Here is an 11,595-nt window from a genome sequence, read left to right as displayed (position 1 = left end):
GTATAATGAGGATAGCATTTGTGATGGAGCACTCCAGACAAATTTGAAAAACTGGTTTTATTTTACTCGGAGGTAAATGAGCTGATCTACCTAATTGCTTGAGTTCTCATCAGTGCTACTGCTACGAAAACAGCCTCACTGTGAATGACAAATTACCTGAATGAACAGAAGAACACTGAGTGTTGTGGACTGTGATTTGTTAGAAGTATGTACATTGCATTACTTGTCATATACTTAAAATGTTCTTAAATAACAGCAAGGCACCTATCTTCCTGTACACTTATATGTAGCTTCATCTGATAAAAGCATCTTCTGTTTTGAAATGGTGCTGTCTACAAGAAGCACCTTTCTCCACTGGAAGAGCTCTGGGCAACTGCTGCAGCTTTTGGGTTGCATTAGGCAGGCATGGCCATGTGTAATGCTGTCTTAGCAGTAACAGCCAGTCTTTCAGTAGATCTTGTGTGACAGCAAATAGATGAGAGGGATGCCTGTAGCATTTGCATCCAGTTTCACAAAACTAAGTCCAATTCTGATTAAAATCCAGCTCTTGAGGAGCCTGGCTGGATCTCTTGTGCAAACTAAAAGGTTGGGGAGAGGTCACTAGAATGTGGATTTGAGGCTAACTGTACTGTGAAGATCTTAGAAATAGTGCTCTTCAGCTTCTGTGGCCACCTTTGAATTTCTCATTAGCACAACAAAGAGAAGGGAGTAAGAGGAATGATTTGTTGCCCGCCGTTCCTTTCTTGCATGTTCGTAAAGAGTTAATTTTCTTGTTGATCCTCTTGTGCATAATGTTGGCTGTGCGTTTTCAGGTTCCACATGAGGTGGTTTTACTGGAAGAGTGTACATGCACAGCAGACATCCCTCAGTCTTGCTTTGAGGCTGAATAGCACCGCAGTAGGGGAGCACTGTCATCCATGCTAACAGTCCGCATCCCTGTTGTGCAGTGGGATGACAAATACAGAGATGTCATCGTAGGATGCTTCGTGGCTGTCATCCAGCATCCAGCGGTGGCCTGTTTTTTTTCCTTTTGCTCTGCATACCAAGCACTTGGCCAGTTCTGAAAACCTGTGGGTGGAAAAGATAGGAGTTTTTGTTTAACATGACACTGTTCCTTAAGAGCAATACTAAGGTATGGCTTTGCTTTGTCAAAGTGGTAGACTTCTTAGGAGACCAACTTTTTTGTTGCTACTTTAGGATGGGGAAAGACTAGGAGTCAGTCCTTTGAGTCATGAAAAAGAGTGCTCTTCACCTGCTGGAGCTGACCTAGATGCCAGGTGATCTCAGGCTGGTTTTGCTCAGAACAGGTTCTTTGGAAGGGGAAGCAATGGCAAGACTGGTGTTACCTGTGGGGGTCTGTCCTGTGTTCTGCAAGGAAGCTCCTGACCGTATGGGCCACCTCTTTGTTGCATAGAACATCCCAAAGGCCATCGGTTGCCATGATGAGGACATCATCTTCCTTAATGTCATGCAGAGCAAAGTCAAATACATTCACCTGGAAAGCAGCAGGAGTAAAGCAGAGGGATTTCTCACATATGAGAATTCTAGATATTTACCAAGAGTTGTCATGTTTCCCCTACTGCATCTGGCTTTGGGAAGCACTTAACAATCCTGCAATTCTTTGGCTTCCCTGTGTAAGGGCACCCACAGGCAGCAAAACTCTTCTAAGTAAGTGACAACCAGCATGTGAGTGTATCCTGTTGTGGTCAGGATGCTGGAAGTAACTTCAATTGCTGCAGTGTTACAGGAGAGGGCAGGGGGTGACTGTGTTCCCTTGACAGATGCCTTAAAGTCAGAGCAGGGTGCCTTGACCATTTTGTGTTGCCCTGCCACTGTGCCTCTAGATTACTGCAACTGTAGGGACTCTCTGGGAAGCATACAGAGAAATGAGGGTGGAAATAGGGCAAGGCTGAGACCTGCCGGGTCTGTAAAATGTGGGTATTACAGAAGGGGAGCAGCATGTTTAATTCCAGCACCAACCTGCAATTCCCGCGTGCTGTGACTAACCTTAGGAATGCAAGACAGGAACGGTTTGACTTCAATGTTGGTGTCGATGACTTTGAGTTGATGATCCCCTAGCCCTCGAGAGACAGCCAGAGTCCCCAGCAAGCGAGCCTGGCTCCAAACAAAGCAGACCAGCATTGAAAATCAGAATGTGGCACCTTTAGAGGTAGATACGTGGCTTGTCCTGACGGATCTGTGTGTTGCCTATATGAGCTTTCTCCAAGTATCACTCTAAAACAGCCCCTGGAGACCACAGAGGTGAAGTGATCAGCATGGCCTGAGGTGAATATAGAGACAAGACTGCCGGCACATGGATGGTCCCTCATGGCAGCAGCTCCTGCTGTTGGATCCTGGTGTGCTCTGGAGTTTCAGCCAGGTGGAGGTCGCATGTACTCGGGGCAATGCTTCAGACCTCAAGAAGTGCATGGCTGCATTTGCTCTGGAGCGCACCAGGATTTGATTTGGGGTGGCTTGGGAGATAATTTAGGTTGGTTTGAAGGAAACAGTCCTTTCTCTTTGCACAGGTGGTTCTGCACTGAGCCTTTGCAAAGGGGGTGGCATATGGGTCAGAGCACTGGAGGAGGTGACAGCACTCCTGCCTGACCCCAGCATGCTCTCACTGGGTGTGTGCAGTCCTTGCTTCTCCCTGCCTCCTTCCCTCTCCGGACTGCTTTTCTCAGCCACTTCTCTAGGGAGAGGGTTTGTGGGAAAGGCACTGGTTCCCACTGGAGGTGGTGAAATCTGCTGACAGCGTGTGGAGATGATAGCTGAAATGAGTTGTGGTGCACATGGGGACACTAGGAAAGGCCAGGCTGTGGTCTGCTCCACTAGAAGGTACTAGGAGCAACCTCTCTCCTCCCAAGGGGCCTTGTTTACACTATCCTCCTTTTGCTCCGCTGTTGCTAATGGGCAGTGCTATGGTCGTGAAGGGAGCTGCTGTTACCAGGGCAGGGTGGAGCCGTGGCCTGCCCCATGCAGGAGAGCCCCAGAGCAGCGTGTGCTCTGTGTGGTGGTAGTGCTACAGAGCATGGCTGTGAGTGACAGGGATGCTCCGAGCACCCCCAGGAGACTCACCTCTGCCTTCCCAGTGTGTAAAACATTAAGCTACCTGCTTCCCGTGACCATGGACGAGAGGGTACTTGAGGTCGGCTTTCTCCACCATCTTGTATCCCCTAGAACAGAGGATTCAGTGTTGATCTGGGATTTCTCTGACTTGAGGGTACAACTCAGCCTGAGCACTTCAACTGTTATTCAACTCTTGGGGCGCTCCCATTCACAGGGAGCTGTGTGGGGGAGAAGAGGTGACTTGCTGAAGCAGATGCAGTGAAGAATGACCCCCTCGCTGAATGCCCAACTCCCTCTCCCCTTCCTCCCCCACTGGTACTTGCACAAGACTGGGGCTCCTTGCTCCTGCCCTACTTTGCAGAGCCCAGAAGGGCTGTCTCCTACGGCTGTTCCCTGACCTGCCTGCGAGGGCCCAACTCCTACAGGCATGGGAGCTACTCCTGTGTAGCCACTCACGGCGTCATTTGCGTGATCTAGCACAGCTCTGCACCATCAAGCCAGCTGTTCTCACCGGTGCTGGATTCACACAGCCCCTTCTCCTCCCCATCACTACTAACAGCTAAAACTGCTCTGTGTGGCACTCCTGTTGTAGACCTCCTTGTGCAGAAAGGACTCACCAGCCCTCCATGAAGTAATCCCGGTACAGGACTTTCTGGCCCACATCATCTCCCTTCAACCTCCGTGGAAACTCAAAGCGTGTGAACTCGCCATCCAGGAGCTTGGGGAAGAGAAAGGCCTGGAGGAGGGAACACAGGCATGAGGATGGACAGACTTTGCTCTGGAGGAGATGGGCACTAAGACTACATATTGCTCCTGCCTTGCAATCGGCATCCCTTTCTGCAGAATGGGAACATCTCAGAACAGCCTGAGAACAGCACTGGGAAGCACATTTGAAGACCCAAGGTGTCAAAGGGCTTTGGGGATACTCCTGGAGGCGAGCCTCTCCACCACTAAAAGCTGTTTGTTGGTTGAATCTTGCCCCCAACCCTTCAGGGCTGGTGCCAGATGAAGTTCTGGCCACACTGTGCTTACTGCAGCCTTCAAGGAAGCAAGTCGTGCTCTTGCCGCGAGCTCTCCCTGACCCTATCCTAGCGAGGTGCTCACAGCTGGATTGTCTGATATGTGAAAGGAGTCACTCACCAAGTGCTGGATTCGCTGCCTCTCTGTCTCAGGTGTGAACTCGCAACTCATGGGCACAATACTGTCCTTCAGAACAAGAATTGCCCTACAAGGGGGAGAGGCAAAGGGCTGAGCAGTGTCCTCCTCTGTATCGCTCACCGCAGACCCATCTCCACTGATCTCCTCTCGCTGAGGCTAGTCCCAGGGCCAGCCAGGAGCGGGGCCTGGTGTAACCAGGGCAGAGCAATGCCAGACAACAGGAGGTGTGAGCACATCCATCCATCCACTATGTCCTGTGGCAGGCATCAGGGAAGCGCCTGGGCGGCTGTGCCCCAGCACCCAAAGGCTGTACATTAACCTTTTGTGGGATTAAGGTGGGGGAAACCCTGCTTACCTCCCAGCTCCTGCCCCCAAGCAACTTCCCCTTTACTGCGGCTCACCTGCTGTCCCCAGCATTAGCCACGTACAGCTTTCCCTGGAGATAAAGGGCTGCCAGAGCTGTGCAGCCTCCAGTCTGGTTAGTAGCTTCCATCTCCTGACCAATTACTTCATCCTGTTGGTTTAAACAAGTTTGGAGAGTGATGTGAGCTGGGTGCTGATTTCCACAGCTGCCTCATGCCTCCTAGCAGAAATCCAGAGCAATAACTGACTGCAGATACCCCCCAGGAAACCAGTAAGGAGAAAGACAATGTTGCTTTGGTACAACCATCAAAGCTGCTACTGGACTGGATACTGAGGACTGCTTTAGAAGCCTAATGGGGAGTTCTCAAAGGCAAAGAAAGAACAGGTATGCTGTTTGTGTAGGGAGTCTGGCAGCAGCCACTGTCTAGCCCTGAGGAAACGTATCCCCTGATATTTGGACAGCAGTGGGAGCAGGGCTTATCAGCAGGCAGAGCTGCCGTGCTCTGCTCCATCTTTGCACTGCTATCACATGCGTTGCTGGCAAATGACAGCCTAGATGCAGAAGGCCCCCAGCAGATCTGACCCAGGGGGATCTCGGCACCTTTAAGGGCGGTATGCTCAACCGTTCCAGCCTGCTCCGTGAGTTGCAGAAACGGCTCTGGGCGCCCTCAGCCCAGCCTGACGGCTGAGGCACCTGCACAAGCAGCAGCTGCTGGCGCGGCAGGCTGAAAGCTCCTGTGTCACATCCCAGCAGGAGAGGCCGTGCCCCCCCGGGCAGCGAGAGGGGCGGCAGGGGGGACGGTGCCCGGAGGGGGAACTCACGCATTCCTGGAAGGCGTTCTCCAGGGCTCCCACCACCATGTCTTCCGCGTGGATCTGCTTCTCCTGCACAAACTGGGGGTCGCTGTCGCAAACGCAGCGTCCGCTCAGATGCATGGGGGGATGCGCCTCTGCAATGCCCCCCGCGACCTCCTCCAGCTTCTGCTTGATGCAGTAGTGCAAGTAGTCGGAGGCAATGATGGCAGCTTCCGGGCCACCGTGGCCATCAAACAGTGCCCAGTAGGAACCAGTCAAATACTGCAGTGGGGAAGAGGGACAAAATGGTGAAGAGGAGCTTCAGACAGGGGGAACAAACAGGGGGCTTGGAGTGAGGCCATGTAGACAGCAGAATAGCCAGGACTCCGCTGTGTCTGGCTCTTCCACCCCCACTGTCCCTGCCTGCAACCGGTTAATCCCCTGCACAGCACAAACTGATGTGACACCCATTTGCTGCTCTCCCAGACCTGCAAGTGCATCATCATCTGAGCTGCTGGATTCACAACCACAGCTGAATGCATCGCCCAGACCTTCCCTCCTCTGCGTTTTAGGGAAGATGGGCCGCCTCTGCTCACTGAAGAGGCAGAGCTGTTCCCAGTCTCCATAAGGTGAGAGCCACTGGTGCGCCTGGTGTATGCTGCCGTCTCTGAGTAACGGTAACTAATGTATACAGGCCCTTGAAAGCAGAACAAGGAGAGCAAAAGGGCCAGGGCCAGGAAAATGAGCCAGGAAAAGAGCGGTGGCAGCTGAGCAAAGAAAAAGATAGAGGGAGCAGAACACAAGCAATAATCTGACCAATATGTATACAGGCAGAGCTGGGCCTTTGCTGGCCAGTCACAGGGTACACAGGCCCCCAAAACACATCTAAGTAAGGGTTTCAGCCTGTGCCCTGCTGGGTGTGCAGGACTGATGGGGCAGCCCCACATTTCCCATAGCTGGGGCCTCAGATACGGATCAGCAGCAGGGATAGGGCAGCCAGCCGGCAGCCTACGTACCTGCGTGGAGCACAGGATCAGCCATTCCTCGTCCTCCTCCAGGCCTGGCTTTCTCCTCCGGATGGAGATTTGACAGCACGCCGCCTGGTCCTCATTGAATTCTGACTTGTCGGCATTGATAACCCTGTGGGTGCAAACGCTCCAGGTAAGATAACATACTGAACCTTGCCTGCTCCCAGCCAGCTGTTGGGAGCTATGTTACACAGCCACAGCAAACCGGTGGACCTGGGAGGGATCCTTAGCTCCTTCCTTTCACCCCTGCACGTGCTGATCCCTCAAGGATCTCTTTGACAGGAACCTAAACAACAAGTCCTTTGTGCACAGCTGGGAAAAGCTTGGCCAGGGACACCGGGAATTATGGGGCAAGAGTGGTTTGGAGCACCCTGGCCTCAGGCACCCCTTGTCAGCAGCCGTGGCAGGAGCTGGGCAGTGCTGTTTCCATGGTGACACAGTGAATTGCAAAACTGTTGTCACTGTTCTTCCTTCCAGCCTTGGTTGTGCTTCTCCCAGGTTGGAAGTCTGCCTCCGTGGCACAGCTCATCTCTCCGCGTGTTGTAACCCCAGAGCCACGGGGCCGTGATGTGGTCCCGCCACGACCGCCCTGGGCCCCGCTGGGCAGCAGCGGCTTCCCTGGGCTGCTGGGACCAAGGGGCAGCTCCTGGCTCACTGATTTCAGGACAAGTTTCTAGGCTTTGGTGGTGGCAAAGGCACATAGCTCGGACAGCCTTGCAAAGTATAAGCTATCCAGCCAGCTCTTCACTTTCACGTTCCCAAGAGCCCTTCGCATAGCCTCTCCCTCCTGGCCCAGCCCGGAGAACATGGGAGGAACAGGTGCTGGGCCACTACCCTATTTTTTTTCACTCAGATCCTAGATGATTAATGCTCCTCCACCTCACCATCCCCGTGCCTGCTCTGCGGCGGGCTGTGTCAGCTGGCTCTTGTTCCCCGGGGGGTTCGTGCCCTGGCTGATCTCTGCCCTTTTATAAAGCAAACTCAGATTTCTGAAAGTCTGAGCTTTCCCTTCCCTTTGCCAGGAGCAAGGGGACAGCCCGCGCTGCTGCTGGCCCCAAGAAAGCACTCCGCTCATCTCCAGGCTCCTGCCTGGACGTCTGCAGCCTCCCACGGCTGGAAGCAGAACCGCGCGCTCCCAGGCCCCCGCCCGGGCGCAGCGGGGACGCGGGGGAGAAGAGCTTCGGGGCCCGGGGGGGCCGCGGGCCGGGCGCCCGCGCTCCTTGCGCGGGAGGCGGCGGCAGGGCCGAGCGAGGGGCCGCGCCGGGGGGAGCCGCTCCCCGCCCGCCGCCCCCTCCCCGGCTGCCCCCAGCCCTGCGCACCCGGCCCCCCCGGCCCCCCCGGCCCCGCCGCACTCACTCCGCGTAGCCGGCGCCCCAGGGCAGCGGCCACTCGGGCGCGCTGCCCCGCACGGCCCGCCCGCCCCGCGGCCTCTCCTCGCCGCCGCCGCCGCCGCCGCCGCGCAGGAACCTGGGCCGGCGGTAGCGCAGCGCGGGGGGCGCCGGGCGCTGCCGCCGCTCGCCGCCGCCGCCGGGCCGCTCGGCGGAGCCGCCCTGCCGCAGCCGCCGCAGCCACTCGGCGGACATGGGCGCAGCGCGGCCGGCGCGGCCTGCACCGGCCTCCGCCTCCCGCCCGGCCCCGCCCCGGCAGGGCCCCGTCACCGCAGCGGTGCCCGGCGCCAGCCGGCTGCCTCCGGGGCGGCCCCCGTGTTTGGGGCCGTCCTGCCGCGGCCCCGGCCCGGTGAAAGGCTCGGGGGTTCCCGGTCCCCCGACGCGGCAGGGCAGCCGGTGCGCTGAGCTGGGCCCGGCTGGCAGCCGGTTTTCTTAGAGCCCCGTCCGGGGCAGGTCAGCACGTCGCATCTCCCCGGGGCGAGCGGCTTCGTGTGCCGCTCTCGGGTTGCAGGCTCCTCCGTGCCGGATCGGTTTCAGGCCCCGCTGTCTCATGCTGCTTCTCGGGTACTGTTTCAGCACCGCCGCGGCTCGCTCCCGGGGCTGGGCCTGGGCCGCCGAAGGGGCGACCCGCTGCGTGCCGCAGGAGCCCGCGGGGGTTCTGCAGAAAAGCTTACCAAAACCCAGAAGCGAAAGCCGTGGCGAGGGAAGCGGAGGGGGAGGTGGGAGCCACAGTCACCTTGCACCTAGAAGTAGGTGTGAAGGACGCACGAAGGCTCTGCAAAGCTGGAGAGGCGCGTGGTAACCCCAGAGCCCCCGCCGCAGCGCCTCTCAGCAGACCACGGCAGGGCAGAGCGTAGAGGGGACCGGACAGCAGTGGCTTCACAGGCAGCCTGGTTCTTGCTGGCCTTGAAGTGCCTTCCCTGGCCTCTCCCTCTCTGCCCGCCTTGTGCTGCGGCGGGAAATGAAAGTCACCACTGGCAAAAACAGAAGCTGTTTTCAGGGTCCAAAGTGAGTCAACAGCAGAAAAGACAGGGCGCCGCTGAACCAAAACGCTCTGCAGGCGGGTGCCGCCAGGTGTGCTGGGTGCGTGCTGGTTATTTTTCCCCTACGCCGAGATAACGTGCAATGGCCCAGGTGCAGATGGGGAAGCGGCTGCGAGGAGGGCTGCGCAGGCAACGGGACACCTCACCCCGCTGTTTTGCTGAATGCTCAGTGCCAACGGCCTTGGTCCTGCGGGGCCGCGGGCGTGAGAGCAGCCTCAGCGATGACCGCCGGCTGATGGCTGTGCCGCCAAGCACGGCGTTGTCCTCGGGCTGAGGAGCGGGGTGACTGCTGCCACCCCAGAAGAGCTCCTGGGACGTGCTGCCCGGCTGCCCCGTACACCCTCGGGGTTCGCAGGGGCACGCGAGCGACTGCGCAGGCACAGGCGTGAACTTGCCGTGCTGCGACGTCGGTGCCTCCAGCAGGACCGAGGGCGGTGCTGAGGGAGGGGGCTGCGGGCAAGGCGTGTGCGCGGGTAGCCGTGCCAAACCTTCTTCCGCCTGAGGCAGCGAGGCGACGCCGGTGGAAACCCCTCTTGCTCCGCTTCAGCAGTGCTGAAGGGGAGGCGGGAGCCTGCGCTGCGCGGGCGGGAGCTGGAAGGTGCCCGTGCCGGATGGCGTGGGGCGGTGTGAGCCCCCACAGGCACTGCCTCCGCGCGGGGACCGCGTCCTGCCTGCAGAGCAGGTTCTCCAAGGCGAGAGGTCCTACAGCGACAGACGAGGCTGTTCGGGGTTTTCAGACCTGCCTGTCGCCAACGTGTGCAAGAGAAGGAGGTTGCTGGGTGCCACAGCGGAGTCGGTGGCTTTGCTCGAGCGCCGTGCAGCTCGGCTGTGCCCCTCGCCACCCTCCCCCGAGCGGCGTCTCAGCTGCTGCCGCTCGGGCATCCGCTTCCGTGCGTTCACCGGGCGGGGGGACGGACGCCAGCTGGACACCTCTCAGTCCACTACCTCGTGCAAACACATCGAGAGGCCGCTGTGGTCGAAACCCACTTCTATTTCTGGCCTTGTTATGGGATCCCCGGTGGCAGGAGCTGTTTGGGTGGCGGGAGCTTTCGCTCTCCCTGCGAGGGGGCCCGGTCGGCGTGAATGGACTCCATGTCCCAACAGGGCTCCGCCAGCTCGCGGGGCTGCAGCGCGGACGGCCCGCGGCCTGCTCGGGCGTAACCTCAGCGAGGGTCATCTCGGGGGGGGGGGCGCGGAGGCTGGGGCCCTGCTCTGCTCCCACGAGCCCCCGGCAGGGTTTCGGGGCGCGCCCGGGACGTGGGGCGCGTGCTGCCCTGTGCCGGAGCCCAGCACGGTGCCCCGACGCCCCCGCGGGGCCGGCGGTGTGGGCGGGCGCCGGGCCTCGGCCGCGCCGACGTGGCGCCTCGCGTCCCCGCCTGGCCCCACCGGGCGGCCCGGAAGCGGCGGCCGCGGCCCGCAGCCCCGCGCGGCTCCGCCAGGGGGCGCCGCGGCGCAGCCCCTCGGGGCGGGGCGGGGCGGGACGGGGCGGGGCGGCGGCAGGCCCCGCCCGAGCGGGCCCCGGAAGCGGGCGGCGCCGGCTGCGGAGCCGTTTCCTGCCCGGGACGCGAGGAGCGGCGCGGCGCCGAGCGGAGCGGAGCCATGACTCACCAGACCGGCATCCACGGTGAGCGCGGCGCCGCTCTGCCCTGCCCTGCCCTGCCCGCCGGCGGAGGGGCCGGGCCGGGGGGCCGCCTGCCCGCCTCGCTGGCGGCGCTGCGGGGCTCTGCGGGAGCGGCCGCGCCGGGGCAGCGGCGCGGGAAGGGGCCGGGGCAGCCGGAGGCGCCGTCGCGGCTTCGCTGCGCCCTTTGTCCGGGCCGGTGCCGAGGGCGAAGCCGTGGCGCTGCGGGGACGCGCCGTGCCCGGGGGCTCCGCCGGCCGCCTGGACGCCGGGCCGAGCCCCCTGCCGCCCTGCGGAGCCTCGCGGGGGCGGCGGGCTGCCCTCCGCCGGGGCCTCCCCGGCCGCTTTGGCTGCGGGAGCCGCCGCTGCCCTGAACGCGCTCGAACGCGGCCGGTGCCCTGCAGCGAGCCGGTGTTTGGGGGGGGGGGGGGGGAAGTGCCCTGAGGCCGGGCCAGGCACTGGCTTTCCCTGGCGGGCTGGGGAGCGCGAGGCTCCGCGGAGGCCCGGGATGTGTCCGACAGCCTGCGGTGCCCCGTGGGTCGGGAACGGCCCCACACATCCCGCTGACCCAGGGAGCCCCGGGGACTTGGTGCCTGACCCCATCACCGAGCGGGGCGAACACCCCCCTGCTTTCCGGTGACCTCTCTTGGGCTGCTGCAGGCCGGGCTCCCTCCAAACGCACGTGCGTCTCACCTGCCTGTCGCGCCTGTGCCAGCCGCCTTGGCAGCTGCCTGGGGTCCGCCTAAGGCAGTGCAGGACACAGCACCAGCCAGGTGGGTCCAAAGAAATGGAGGAAAAATATCAAAAGACAGAAGAGTGCTGCTAATAACATGCTTGCAATGCTTTCCTTGGATGGAGAAGGCCATTTCAGGGAAAAAATGAGATAATGGGGAAAGGACTCGAGCTGGCGGTGGTGACAGCTCTCAGATTGAGGAGTTTGCTTGGTGTGTGATTGTGTGTGTCTTCATAGTGCTTCCCTCCTCCTCCCCACCTGGCAGCTTAATTGACAGTATTAATTAGAACTATAGTTGCTGCATAATTTATGTAACCCAATCAATATGTGAGCAGAGATGCTAGAGATGCAGCCTCCGAGGCCGCGGTCTGCCCAGACAGCGCTGAGCCAGGTCGGGTGT

At 60.0% G+C, this 11,595-nt stretch overlaps 2 protein-coding genes across 3 annotated transcripts in view; one reads left to right on the top strand and one right to left on the bottom strand.

Annotated features, from left to right (window-relative positions):
* Positions 1-42: 42 nt before the first annotated feature.
* PPM1M (protein phosphatase, Mg2+/Mn2+ dependent 1M) lies at positions 43-8,083 on the bottom strand. The gene is made up of 10 exons (XM_064518714.1): positions 7,770-8,083; positions 6,402-6,525; positions 5,413-5,667; positions 4,629-4,741; positions 4,210-4,294; positions 3,687-3,805; positions 3,113-3,176; positions 2,008-2,115; positions 1,347-1,495; positions 43-1,068 (listed from the first exon to the last, which is right to left on the bottom strand). Exons 1-10 carry the CDS (start codon positions 7,994-7,996, stop codon positions 921-923), a joined length of 1,392 nt encoding a protein of 463 aa, XP_064374784.1. The 5' UTR covers positions 7,997-8,083; the 3' UTR covers positions 43-920.
* Positions 8,084-10,327: 2,244 nt separating this feature from the next.
* TWF2 (twinfilin actin binding protein 2) overlaps positions 10,328-11,595 on the top strand; it is a 42,725-nt gene continuing 41,457 nt past the window's right edge. Inside the window, exon 1 of one of the 2 annotated variants that reach the window (XM_064518711.1) lies at positions 10,328-10,468. In XM_064518711.1, coding sequence (XP_064374781.1) covers positions 10,444-10,468 — 25 coding nt within the window. In that variant the 5' untranslated portion in view covers positions 10,328-10,443. The remainder of the gene's footprint in view (positions 10,469-11,595) is intronic. The other variant, XM_064518713.1, reaches the window with a different exon arrangement.

The sequence above is a fragment of the Dromaius novaehollandiae genome, chromosome 12 (genome assembly GCF_036370855.1).
Source record: "Dromaius novaehollandiae isolate bDroNov1 chromosome 12, bDroNov1.hap1, whole genome shotgun sequence".
Taxonomy (NCBI): Eukaryota; Metazoa; Chordata; class Aves; order Casuariiformes; family Dromaiidae; genus Dromaius; species Dromaius novaehollandiae.
Note: the sequence above shows the minus strand (reverse complement) of the source record. Positions and strands in the feature narration are given on the sequence as shown.